This window comes from Puma concolor, chromosome A1 (genome assembly GCF_028749965.1).
Source record: "Puma concolor isolate L17-30 chromosome A1, mPumCon1.1.hap2, whole genome shotgun sequence".
NCBI lineage: Eukaryota > Metazoa > Chordata > Mammalia > Carnivora > Felidae > Puma > Puma concolor.
The window spans coordinates 131326418-131340271 of NC_141667.1; the positions used below are offsets into that span (position 1 = coordinate 131326418).

Below are 13854 nucleotides of genomic sequence, written 5' to 3' on the forward strand. Positions count from 1 at the left end.
GCGGAGAGAGCTGTCAGTGCCCTGCCTCTGTTGTAAGAACTTTGCATGTGCTCCAGCCTACTTCTGTCTGTGGCTGTTACCTGTATCTTGTCAAAAGGCTTTTCCTTCCTACTTTTTGTTTTTAAACCATGAAAGGCAGCTCAGTGGAAGGTGCACATGGCAAGCCACTCGCTAACCCGAGCTGGAACGGCTGGTGTGGGGGAGACAAGAGAGAGGAGGGTTACTGTGTAGGACGAATTTCACTATCATTAATGGAATCACTGCTATCTATTGGCTCAATGGAATCTTTTTCTTTTTGTGCTTTAACAAGGAACCTATCCAATGACATTTGCTTTTGCCTCCTTTTGAGGATTTTGCGGAAATGTGACATTGCATTGTCGTGAAACAGATTCGTAGCTCGTACGCTTCATTGGGTGGTGCTTTTCTACAAAATGTTGCACTGCTTCCCACCTTTTACACATCTCACTAATCTCATTCAAATTGAGGGATTCTTCTTTTACTCCTCCTCCTCTGCAGACCAGACACAGATGTAGGGTTTTTATAAAATCTTGTCATTTCAGCCACTCACATACCTCATTTTTACTTCTTTAGGATATCCTTCTTCCACTGTAATCATCTCCTTCTTACTGCTTTTCTTTTCACCCTTTTTCTGCATGGGGTCCATTGTATACACTCGCATGGATATTGACTACAGTAGTGAATACAGTACAGTATTAATAAACTCTTGTCATGTACTGTACTTCATGTGACTGCCAATAAGGCAACAGAGGAAAGGGTCTATGTCTGCAGGCAGCCTACCCTAGAACGAAGCAAAGCATTCCTAAGCTTACTCTTGTATGGAAAAGCAAAGGACTGTCCAGAGATGCTTTGAAGTGATAAAAAATACACTCAGCTAGTTGTTGGCACCTTCCAACATACTGAAAAATCAACGATTTCTGCCAAACACCACGGCCTGAGACCAAGCATTTGAGGATGGGAGACGATCACCCACAGTCCTGCAGATGAGAGAACCATTTACTCAGTTGTGACGTTTGGCATCATGTACTACTCGTACTGCAAGACATTGCTCATCTATCAAGTTAGAATTTATTGGAAACGTTTGCTTCTCTTGTGGAACACTTGCAGAACAAGTTAGTTGCATTCCAAGGTTTTACTGTACTTACTTGTGTGCCAGGCAATTCTAAGCAGTTCTAAGCAGTAAGCAGTTCTAGGCATTTAATTCTCTTAACTCCCCAATAGAGGTGGTGTCTTACCTACTTTAAAGATAAGGAATCAGAGCTAAAAGAGAATAACTAACTTGCCCAAGGTCCCAGAACTAGTGATCGGTGGTGCTTGGGACACTGGCTCCTATTCTTCATCTTGACACTGGGATGTCTACTCATCCCATGTGTGGAGGAGGGGGGTGGGTGTTTAATGGATAATGATCGAGAAGCACCAGTGAGAAGTAGGAAGGGCACCTATCCCACCTCCATGGTTACAAGGGGAATGTGAAAACGGCCACTGTCAGAAGGGCGGCTGGGGAAGCTCCACGGACCTCAGGGAGTAGGGAGCTGAGATGGGATATCTGTAATTTGTAAATAACTTTGCTTCCTTGCCCGCATTTATCCTGTATGGCCTTTATTGTCATTCCATGTTGTAGTGGCTAGTGCTTTCAGAAACCTTTTGATAGAAGATAACACTTTTTTATTTAATGAGAAATGCTTCATCTTTTGCTATTAAGATGACTTTAATTTTGACTTGGTGACACAAATACCATTAAGAAGATGGTAGTTTTAGGAGTTTGGCTAAAGCTAAGAGATGTTGAATTGTATATATAAAAAAAATGGTCCATGTTTGGTGTCTAGCAGAATTTTTAACCTTTGGCTTTATTATGGTGATGATTTATGAACAGATTTATGACTTTTTGAAATACTCTTGCATTCTTGGGATAAAAAAATCTTGGTTATTGTGTATGTTTAATATATGTCTGGAAATGAAGTGCTTGTATTAATTTACAAGTTCCTGGATCTTTGTTCTGAAACTGGTCAGTTTTTCCCCATGGTACCTTTGTGGAGCTCATGCTAGTGTGGTAAATAGGTAATTTTAGTTTTTCCAAGCCAATTAGGATGACTGAAACTTCTCAGTCAGTGGACAGGAAGCAGTTGGCTGGAGTGGTGGCTGTGTTCCTTGGCCCTATGATCCAGGCATTAGGAGAGTGTCTGGACCAGACTTTCTCACCCAGGGTTCTTCATGTAAATAACAGAACACAAAATGATTTGAGTAACACTTTTTTCCGTTCTCCCAAAAGATCATATGTAACTACAGTTGACCTTTGAAAAATGAACGCAGGAGTTAGGGGAGCCAACCCCTCAGCGCAAACACCTTTGTGTAACTTTTGACTACCCCAAAACTTAGCTACTGATACTATAATGCTGACTGGAAGTGTTACTGATGACATAAACAGCTGATAAACACGTATTCTGTTTGTATATTATATACACTATTCATAAAGCAAAGTAAGCTAGAGGAAAGAAAATACCAAGAAACTCGTAAGAAAAAGGGAATACATTTACGATACTGTACTGTTGGTGGCAAAAACCCCACATGTAAGTGGACCCATGCAGTTCAAACCCATGTTGTTCAAGGGTCAACTGTAAGGTCACTTGAGGTGCACAGAAATGGATTACGATGGATACCGTAGGAGTTTCCTACTGTTGCTGTAGCAAATGAGCTCACACTAAGTAGCTTAAAACACCAAAAATCTATTCTCTTCTACAGTTCTGGAGGTCAAAAGCCCCAATCAGGGCTCATTAAATCAAGGTGTCAGCTGATTCCTTTTTGGAGGCTCTGAAGGGAGAGCATTCCTTTGCTTTTTTCGGCCATTCCTGGTAGCTTGAATTCCTTGGCTTACAGCCCTTCCTCTACCTTCACAGCACAGAACTTGTCTATGCATCCATCCACATGCTGCCTTTGCTGGTTGCATGATCTTGCTCTCTGCTTCCTTAGGACACTTGTAATTACATTTACCGCCCACCCGGATAATCTCCCCTTGTCAAGATCCTTATCTTTAATCACATCTGTCAAGTCCCTTAGCCAAATGAGGTAACATTCAGAGGTTCTAGGGATTAGGATTTGGTATCTTTGGAGGTCTTTATTCTGCCTATTGCAGATACCTTAGGTCCTTAGGGCTTAATTCTCTCTATACTGTGGTTAAGAAGGGCTATCTATACCATATACTCATTAGATTTGCAGATGGGACAAAACCATGCCACATGACTGACAAGACTCTCTGAAAAAGTCAACTCCAAAAAGTCTAACTCAAAAGTGTGTGGCTTGGTAGCATTCAGTGTGTAATGCTTGGGGAAAGCTTTCTGGTGTCAGCTGGCAATTCCAGGGAAAAGGTGTGATTGGACCTTTAATGGAAATAAGATCTGGAATGAGGATGAGGCCTGCTTTTCCAGGTCTGGTCAGAGCCCACTGGGAGAAGGCTATGACTCCATGAGTGAGCCTTGCTTGCCTTCCACGCTGGAATGCACTTGGTGAACCATCAAGATTGATGGTGAGGCAGAGATGTACATAGGATATATGGAAAGCCCCAGACTTCTTCATGATGGCAGATCATGCCTCAAGCAAAGGGAATCCTGCTATTGATCAGAGCTTTCCAAAGGTGGATGTGCACAGTGGAGAACTTTCTCTGTCTAGAGAGAACCCCAAGTTTGGGTGACTACCTGGCAGGGGTATGGGGTGGGGGGAAGATGGTGAGTTTCAATTACATGATTACTTAAGGTTCCTTTCAAACCCTGATGCCCCATAGGACTACTACTAATTTTACTTTGGGAAACTGAGTCCCAGTGAGGAAGGTTACTTCTGGTATTTATAAAATGGAGCAGAGCCAAATATTAAAACCTCATGATTTCCAGTCATCTTCAGATATTAGTGCTCACTAATAACTCAGGTTTTAAAAATCATATCCAAAGAAATTAAAAGGTAACACTTTTTTTTTAAACGTTTATTTTTGAGAGAGAGTAGGGGAGGGGGAGGGAGAGAGGGGGATAGAGGATCTGAAGCAGGCTCTGCGCTGATAGCAGCGTGTCTGATGGGGGGTTCGAACTCACCAACCAAGAGATGATAACCTGAGCCGAAGTCGGACACTTAACCAACTAAGCCACCCAGGTGCCCCAACACTTTTTTTAAATGCCCAAATCATTAATTATCAAGGCAGTGAAAACCTTTTTTTTTTTTTTTTTAATTTTTTTTTCAACATTTATTTATTTTTGGGACAGAGAGAGACAGAGCATGAACGGGGGAGGGGCAGAGAGAGAGGGAGACACAGAATCGGAAACAGGCTCCAGGCTCTGAGCCATCAGCCCAGAGCCCGACGCGGGGCTCGAACTCACGGACCGTGAGATCGTGACCTGGCTGAAGTCGGACGCTCAACCGACTGCGCCACCCAGGCGCCCCGAAAACCTACTTCTTAACAGTGCTTTGAAGTGAAAGGTAACAGCTTCTGGTAGTACCAGGAATCATTCATTTGTGCTGGGAAGGGAAACAGAGTAGCTGAGTCCAACTGTGCTGCTACTGAACCCCCAGGCTTGACAGAGGCTGCCTGGAGGAGGATGAAGTTCAGGAAATCAGTCCAAATGTCATGAGAAACAATTTTAATGATGGTAGAACCTCTCAGACATTCAAAATCCTAGACACAAAGCTCCTCTGAAAGGACAGATTTTTGCACTGACTTAGTTGAAACCAGAAATAAACAGCTGCCTGAGGACTTGCTTCTAAGGCAAAATCTTGACTAAAAATTTTAATGTTTCTATTTTTGAGAGCGAGAGAGTGTGAGTGAGGATGAGTCGGGGAGGGGCAGAGAGACAGAGAGGGAGACACAGAATCAGAAGCAGGCTCCAGGCTCTGAGCTGTCGGCACAGAGCCCGACTTGGGGCTCGAACTCACGAACTGTTGAGATCATGACCTGAGCTGAAGTCGGACACTTAGCAGACTAAGCCACCCAGGCGCCCCAAAATCTTGACTATTTTTAATGAACATAAGAACCTAGAGAGCTAACACTACATGTCACAATCTCTGAGCACTGATCAATGTTCTTCTTAATCCTGTAGAATTTCTCCACATATTTAGAACGCCCTAAGAGCTCCACAAAATCCTCATCGTGAGTGATTACCAGAAGCTGGAAGTTACGCTGCTGCGAGCGACTCTTTATTATCCTGAAACAATATATTGAGAACCTTTTATTACTGAAGAGCATAAATAATCCTCTCCTTTATATGAAAAAGACACTGAGAACCTTGTCAGACACAGGACAACCCTGGAGGAAACTGGAGAGGGGGAGCTGGACCCAGACCTTCAGCCCAGCCAGGTAGGAGTCCCATGTCTGATCCAGACAGTGAGGGTGATGGAGTGACTCTTCCTCTAGGTCTGACTCAGGGACTGATGAAAATACATGATCTAGTTTCTTCCAGAACACAAAGTTGTTCTTATTAAAACAGGCAGAAATGTTTTACTAAATTTTCCTTAATATCTGAGCTGCTCAACTTTAGGAGTCTTACTTATTCCTTTGTCTGGGGTTTTCCTGACCTGTTACTAATTATCTCTGGAAGAAAAAAAAAAAAAAAACCAACTACAGGCAAGGGAAATTACATATGCAAGCCCAGCTGCCTTCTTAGGAGCTGGGTCTACTTAGAATTCTGCCACCACCAGTCACTAGATGCATCATTAGTATGACACACAAGAGGCCTGAGTGGGTGTACTGGGAACATTTTTGCTCATTATATGCTGAGGTAACTAGCTATGAGACTGAAATCAGACTTTTTAACTAACCATTTGTTTATCGCTTACCCGTGGCTGAATGCACTGAGCTTTGAAAAGTATTAGCCCTTATGTGCTGGTCATGCAGGACGACTGAGAGGTGGCTGAGAAAGGTGCCCCATTCCTGCTAGTGTCTCTGCCAGAAAGAATCTATCTTGAGCCAGAGTACCCAAAATAGCTTCTTTAGTTTGGGAAAAGTGGGTTTCCTCTGCCAGCACAGGAGGGGCTGCCCATTCCTGGGGTCTGCACCCACCACACTTGAATGTGGCAAAAGCTGTGTGCAATTTTACTTTCTAGATTCTACATAACCACTATTATACTTTTTGAATAGGAGCTGTCATTCCTCATAAAACTGGGGAGATGGGCTAAAATCCACTATTAGCATCTAGAAATGTTTTAAGCAGGGCATGCTAACTCCTCTACATGACCTGTGGGCACCTCTGGTGGGTTTACAGAGAAAGCAAACCAAGCCAGGAAACCCTTCAGCATACCTGGGGAGATTGCAGGATGTGTCTGGGGCTGCTGTTCACCGCCTAGTTCTTTTTAAGCATCTGAAGAATTACTATCAAAGGTAAAGCCTAACGTCTGACACCAACTAGCTTTCCCAAGGAAGACACATGCAGAGGTTTTCACCACAGAACTCTACGTTACTTTATAAGTGTAATATATATTACTATCATAGCCTGCCCCCAAATTTGAGATACTTACTCAACGAGAGCATGTGCAAGAGATTCAATATTTTCTCTGTCAAGATTTGTTGTTGGCTCATCCAGGGCAAGGATGCCACAGTTCAAGCAGAATGTTTCAGCCAGGGCCAGACGAATGATGAGTGAGGCTAATACCTGGAAGAAAGCACCAGAGCTGAGCTGTACCACACAGACCTCTTTCTCATTCACATTAGGAAAGCATGCACACCTGGCCCAATGTCTTCATGAGGGAAGGGAGCAATGTCATCGGGACAGTGACTTTAGGTGAATTGTTGCTCTTTTACTTGGGAGAGCCTGGCCCTGTGACCAGACTCTTAAACCCTTCCAGAAAGTGAACCATCAGGTATGTTGTATCTCAGCCTGTCATCTGCATTAGTTTATCTGTAACTAATCATTTGAGTTAACACTATAAGATTAACAACCTCTCACCCACTCTTTTTCCGAGTTACTTTTAAATCTGTATGTTCTGGGGTCCCAGAGGGGCATCAGGTATTGTGTTCTAACCTACACTTAAATGTCTGTGTTTATAATTCTGAGGGAACCAAGACAGAAAGAATATTCCCGGGTCAGTGTATCAGGAGTACAGAAGTACGGTTTTATTTAAGCTAAACTATAGGACATCCAAGGAACTGAAACTGAGGCACTTTCCCAGTTAGTAGAAACCTAATACTAAAACCCTCAGCCCCAGCTGAAGCCATCTGAGGGCACAAAGGACACAGAATTAAGAATAACAGAGTATCCACTACTTTTGCATGAGCTGTCCATATCCCCTCCCCTTGAATCTATGAATAAAGGAGCATCAGTGAGTGAGTTGTGATTTCAGATCATTTTACAGCTTCTCTTTGATGTCCAGGGAAGGCTAGAAGACTGCAGAAGCCAGGATCATAGCTTGGCCCTTTGGGGAAGACACTTCCTTCCTGTATTTGAACGCTAATACAGCCCCCACCTGCAACCCTACATATTAAGAGTCTAAATGATGTTCCTGGCCAACCTTTACCAAAGTTTTTGTCTTCTCCCCCAACCCAACACCAAGGAAGCAATTACTGCTAATTTTTATAAGTTAGAGTATCTATAGGAAATCTACTTTGTTTAGAAAATAATTTTCAAAGCATTTTCAATACAAAGGGACATGTTACAAACTCTGTATTTTCTTATTCATAATAACCACTGAAAACCACCAAAGCAAGTAGGAATACTGGTTATAGATCACAAAGTTGTCATTTTTGCAGACTATGATTAAGATAATAATCTGCATATGCCTTAAATTGGTATCAGCTGGGCTGACAAAAAATACATATACACAGGATTGTCTTCAAGCAAAAATAGAAAACTATTTATGAAAATACTTTATATAATGTGAGCACCCTTTTCTAGAATTTTAAGATTTTTTAAAGAAAATCAGGGGTCTGGAATTTTTATCCCATATAATCTGCTTCTAATCTAAAAAGAGTAAGCTCAAGCATCCATGACATCTTGGTTATAAACCTATGTGCAGTGAAAGGACCCAGCCTTGTTCCCCAAGGATGAAGGTCCAATTTTCCTGATTCCTTAAAGCTTTATTCCTCTGATTTGCTCTGTGCTCCCTATCCAACAACACAGGCTGTCCTCTCAGAGCCTCATCTAGAGCCAGATGGCCTGACCCAGCAGCTGAGTCTAGGCAGTGCGGGGAGAAGGGATGCAGGGGCAGCTCTGGGTGTCAAGGCCTCTGGTCTAACAGACGCTTCTCTTAACATTGTTCTAAAGTAATCTCTACATCCAACATGGGGCTCAAACCCCAAGATCAAAAGTCAGATGCTTTTCTGACTGAGCCAGCCAGGTGCTCCTGGCAAGAACCCTTCTTTTAGAGGGTCTGCAGGTCCAAAGGCTAGGTGGGAGCAGGGACGCAGTCCTGTGATGGGGCTGCTTTTCAATGAGACTTAGTTATTTTAATGCCTCATGTGGCTCAACCTGGGATGTGGTTTGGTGAACGCCCCTCCTCCACTTCTGACTGCTCTGAAATCAGGATGCATTCTTGCAGTTAAAACTGCATTCTTTCTTTCTTGGTGGCACATAAAACAGAGGTATGTCTTACAATTGATAACACAAGTAACTTTATTCTCATAAGGAGAGTTATGAAGCAATGAATGGTTCTCCGTTAGGCTGATCACGTGAGGACTTCTCAGACCCTTCTCCTGAAAGATTATCTAATGTTGCAGGAAATGCTCGTTAAAACTGGAAGAGGGTAATGGGTAGCTGAGTCTGGCTAACTTTATGTGGCAACAAGGAGTGCTGTGAGGGTCTTCTCACCATATTCTCCAGCAGCTCTGGGTGCTTTCACTGCACAGACACTAGTTTCTGTCAGTTATCTGTGGGCTTCCTAGGGGCTTGATACCTGCCTTCTGTCCAGCACTGCATCGTCCTCGCATATCCAAGGCTGTGTCTCCCTTCAGCATCACCACTCGGTAGTTATAATTCCGCCTTTTATCAGAGGCTGATACATTTTCATCGGCATCAGACCGAATTTCTATGTATTCAATATCTGACACAAAAAGAAGATTTCAGAGCAACCTATATTCTGTAGCCTTTTGTCATCTGCAAATATCAAGTAAGCCTAAGAAGCAACGTGACATTACCATTAAAAGTGGCTGAGAGGGTTCATGAGGAAGAAGCAACCCAGATGTCTCAACCCTCAGTCTCTGCTCTGCCTTGCTTAGTTCCCCTATTAAAAGAATTTCCTCCTGCTGGTTTTCTTCTTATCACATTTCAGCTTATCCCTATCTACACTTCAACAGAATCTATTAGGTCATCAGTTAAATATAATATGTACCATAGCCAAATATGTAAGTCTCGTCAGGGTTTGGAATAGAAAACTGCATTTTCTTTCCTTGTTACAAGATATTGTCAAGATAAGAATTCTTAGAAAATCTCTTAAGAGATGTTCACAAAGGGGTCCAGGAGGTAATACTGGCATGATGAGAGATAATATGTGCAAAAAGCCAGGGACGGGGCTTTGGAAAAGATCCGTGATAAACCATGTAAATTACCTTGTCCACGATAGGTACTTCGCCAAAGGTCACGAATAATTTTGTTGATTTCTTCCATTTTCATACTGTGAAATTTCATGATTGCTCTAGAAAAAGAAGCCACTGATACTTAAAAGGAAAAATAGTATAATGATAACACTAATTACATGTAATAGTATATATTAAAAGTATATGAATACATAATGTATATACCATAAGTATCATAATAATCTCCTGAAATAACGAATTACTTCCAATGATAAAAGGAGAATACAGTAAGAGCGAGAAAAAATAAACAGAACAAAAACACTGCTGCTTAGTTACAAATGAATACAGCCAGGGATGTGCCCAGTGCTCCAGAGTCCTTACCTTTTTCCATTTTCACTCTCTCTGACAGGACAAATACTCTCAAATATTGACATTCTCTGAAAATTTCAGAAATTTTGGTAGACTTTTTCTTGGGCTTACTGGAAGGATTATAGCCACTGTAGCCTACCAGTTACAGGAAGACCTGCTGACTAAATGGATGGCAGGGAGTTAAAGACAGCAGGCGAGTTGTACAGGGGTCCCCTAGTCTTTGGGGACATATACGCAAGTCTGGAACTGCTGCCGTTTTTCTCTTCTGTTACTTTTCAGGTTTTGCAGAAAGTGAGCCTCTTAAGGTGCTTTAATGCCTCAGATCTGTGAGAATTTTACCAACCAGAAAGTATGGTTCAGAGAGAGCGACTTAGAGGCTTAAACTGAGGTGAACCTCAAAACTTTTATTTTCCCTTCCTAGTTGAGGATTAAGAAATTCTAACTCCAAATATGTGCATTCATTTCCATTTGGCCTGTCAGGCTCCCCACCCCCACCCCACAACACTTAAAAAACTAGTACTTTCTAGGGGCGCCTGGGTGGCGCAGTCGGTTAAGTGTCCGACTTCAGCCAGGTCACGATCTCGCGGTCCGTGAGTTCGAGCCCCACGTCAGGCTCCTCAGAGCCTGGAGCCTGTTTCCGATTCTGTGTCTCCCTCTCTCTCTGCCCCTCCCCCGTTCATGCTCTGTCTCTCTCTGTCCCAAAAATAAATAAACGTTGAAAAAAAAAAAAAATTAAAAAAAAAAAAACAAAACTAGTACTTTCTAAATACTAAAAAGAGGCAAAGCAATGTTTGTAGAAAGAAAAGTAGACTGTTAATAACTTTGTTCTTACTATAGTCACCTTTCACCAAAAAGCCCTCAGGTTCTTTGGAAAAGGTTTTTTGAACTAATAAATGTTGCATCAGTGACAAAAAGGCAAACATCATGGCCATGACCATACAGAGGATGTGAGGCGGACTTACTTCCATTTGCAAGCCTCTTATCTGATATATACAAAAAAAGAAACTGAACGTAATGCTACTACCTCTGCAGAATCATTTCATGATCTTTGGTTCACCAGCAAGAGAGAGAGAAATGACTCAACATAAATACATTTTAAATATCAGATGAAGGATTTTGAAGTAATAAAGACTGGAAAAAACCATATTGTGCTTGTTGATGAGAATGCAGCACGTCTCCATTTTCTACTTTATACATCTGTCTCGGCCTGACATTTTACACTCCTTTCAAAAGGACTGAGCAAAACCTAAGTATTTGTCAAACAAACAATAAAACCCCTCGAGAATGTTCTTGGAACCAATCATGTAATCCATAGCTCTTTACACATTACAATCCTGATTTTTCATATAAATTTTTAAAAAGGTCATTTTTCCATTCAACCGAAAGATCTTTCATAACCTTAGTCAGCTTTCCCAAGGTGGACAGCCAGCTCCAGGTGGGGCAGGGGTGTCCAAGGTGCACACAGCCTCCGCCATGGACTCCTTGTACGACAGAGGTGGCGCATCCTGGCCTGTGTAGGGTCCGCTAAGAAACAGCACTGCAAGCAGCTCAAGTCCTGAAGGAAATCTAGACTCACCAAGGGGTGTATCACACCAAGTTGATGCCTACTGCTGTTGACTAGGCCATCATTAGCTTAGCTTTGTATCATCTCTCTCCAGTATGAAGTTTATAGCCCCACTGTGCAATAGCAGGGGATGATTAAGGTAAACGACATTCAACCCACTTGACGGATAACAGTGATATTAGTGGTTACTACTAAAGAACATTTACCTTACGTGAAGCAAAATTATGGTAAACAGGGGCTCCCCAGGTGGCTCAGTTAAGGGTCCAACCTCAGCTCAGGTCATGCTCTCATGGCTCATGAGTTTGAGCCCCACGTTGGGCTCTGTGCTGACAACTCAGAGCCTGGAGCCTGGTTCAGATTCTGTGTCTCCCTCTCTCTCTGCCCTTCCCCCACCCCCTCAAAAATAAACATTAAAAAAGAAATAAAAAAAAATTATGGTAAACAATCATAGGTCATTTAATCCTTACAAAAATACTGGGAGTTAGCTTTGGTTATCTCTGTTTTACCATTAAGAAAACTGATACTGTAATAATAAATTTTCTGAAACAGAAATTGATCCCACTTACAACAGCATCAAAACCAATTAAGTCATTAGGAATAAATCTAACCAAGGAGATGAAAGATCTCTACTCTGAAAACTCTAAGACACTGATACAAGAAATAGAAGAAGACACAAATAAATGGAAAAATATTCCATGTTCACTGATTGGAAGAATCAGTATTGTTAAAATACCAATACTACCAAAAGCCATCTATAAATTGAGCATAATCCCTATAGAAATTTCAATAGAATATTTTACAAAAATAGAGAAAACACTCCTAAAATTTATATAGACCCACAGAAGACTCTTGAATAGCCAAAGAAATCCTGGAAAGATGAACAAAAAGCAAGAGGCATCACACTTTGATTTCAAGCTACAGTCTTCAAAACATTATCGCCATAAAAATAGACAAACAGATCAAAAGAACAGAATCCTGAGCCCAGAAACAAACCCAAGCATAAACACTCAACTAAAATTTGCCAAGGGAGCCAAGAATACTCAATGGAGAAGGCAAGTCTCTTCCAATAGTGCTGGGATCACTGGGTATTAACATGGAAAAGAATGAAACTGGACTCCTGTGTTACACCACTCAAAAACTGATTCAAGGGGCGCCAGGGGACTCAGTTGGTTAAGCTTCCAACTTAGGCTCAGGTCATGATCTCATGGTTCGTGAGTTTGAGCCCCCTGTCAGGCTCTGTGCTGACAGCTCAGAGCCTGAAGCCTGCTTCAAATCTTGTGTTTCCTTCTCTCTGCTCCTCCCCCAACTGCTCGCTCGCTCTCTCTCAAAAATAAATTAAAAAATTAAAAAACAATTAACTTTTCAAAATGGAGTAAAGATTTTCATTTAAGTATAAGACCTAAATGAAACTCCTAGAGGAAAACATAGGAAGTGAGTTCTTTGATGTGATGTTTTGGAAATTATAGAATGGCTAAAGAAATCATCAATAAAATGAAAAGACAACCTACAAAATGGGCAAAATACTGGCAAACCCTGTATCTGATAGGGGTTAATATCCAAAATCCATACAGAACTCCTATAATTCAATAGCAAAAAAAGAAAAAAAAAGAAAAAAAAAAAAGGTGACCCTTGAACAACACAGAGGTTAGGGGCGCCAAACTGCCACACAAAATCCATGGATAACTTTTGACCCCCCTCCTCCCAAAACCCAACCACTAATAGCTTATTGTTGACCAGAAGAGGCCTTACCCATAACACAAACAGCCAATTAAATGCTAGCATGGATTTGGAGAAAAAGGAACCCTTGTCCACTGATGGTAGGACTATAAGCAGGTGCAGCCATTATGGTAAACATTATGAAGGTTCCTAAAAAAATTAAAAATAGAATTTCCATAGGATCTAGCAATGTCCACATCCACAGGAGATGAAAACACTATGTCAAAGAGATTATCTGCATCCCCATGTTCAAAGCAACATGTTTTTAATATGAAATTTATTGTCAAATTAGTTTCCATACAACACCCAGTGCTCATCCCAAAAGATGCCTTCTTCAATGCCCATCACCTACCCTCCCCACCCTCCCACCCCCCATCAACCCTCAGTTTGTTCTCAGTTTTTAAGAGTCTCTTATGCAAAGCAACATTTTTTAAAGTAATGTTTATTTTAAGATAGGGAGAAGGTGTGCAGGTGCTCACGAACAGGGGAGGAACAGAGAGAGAAGAGAGAGAGAATCCCAAATAGGCTCCACGCTGCCAGCACAGAGCCTGATGCAGAGCTGGATCTCACATATATGAAATCATGACCTGAGCTGAAATCAAGCTGGATACTTAACCAAATGAACCACCCAGGCACCCCCACAGCATTATTTACAATAGCCATGACACAGAAACAACCTATGTGCCTGTGGATGGATGGATGGATGAAG

General features: G+C 41.8%; 1 protein-coding gene and 1 long non-coding RNA gene across 4 annotated transcripts in view; one reads left to right on the forward strand and one right to left on the reverse strand.

Moving 5' to 3' along the window:
* The window catches only part of LOC147584476 (uncharacterized), a 39552-nt gene extending 32236 nt beyond the window's left edge, over positions 1–7316 (forward strand). The window contains exon 2 of the long non-coding RNA XR_015250329.1: positions 5094–7316. This is a non-coding gene — a long non-coding RNA (uncharacterized LOC147584476). The remainder of the gene's footprint in view (positions 1–5093) is intronic.
* Positions 4623–13854, reverse strand: part of RAD50 (RAD50 double strand break repair protein) — an 82399-nt gene continuing 73167 nt past the window's right edge. For all 3 annotated transcript variants that reach the window (XM_086704428.1, XM_086704413.1, XM_086704421.1), the window contains 4 exons: positions 9530–9615; positions 8882–9024; positions 6508–6641; positions 4623–5198 (listed from right to left, as the gene is read on the reverse strand). In XM_086704428.1, coding sequence (XP_086560554.1) covers positions 5012–5198; positions 6508–6641; positions 8882–9024; positions 9530–9615 — 550 coding nt within the window. In that variant the 3' untranslated portion in view covers positions 4623–5011. The remainder of the gene's footprint in view (positions 5199–6507; positions 6642–8881; positions 9025–9529; positions 9616–13854) is intronic.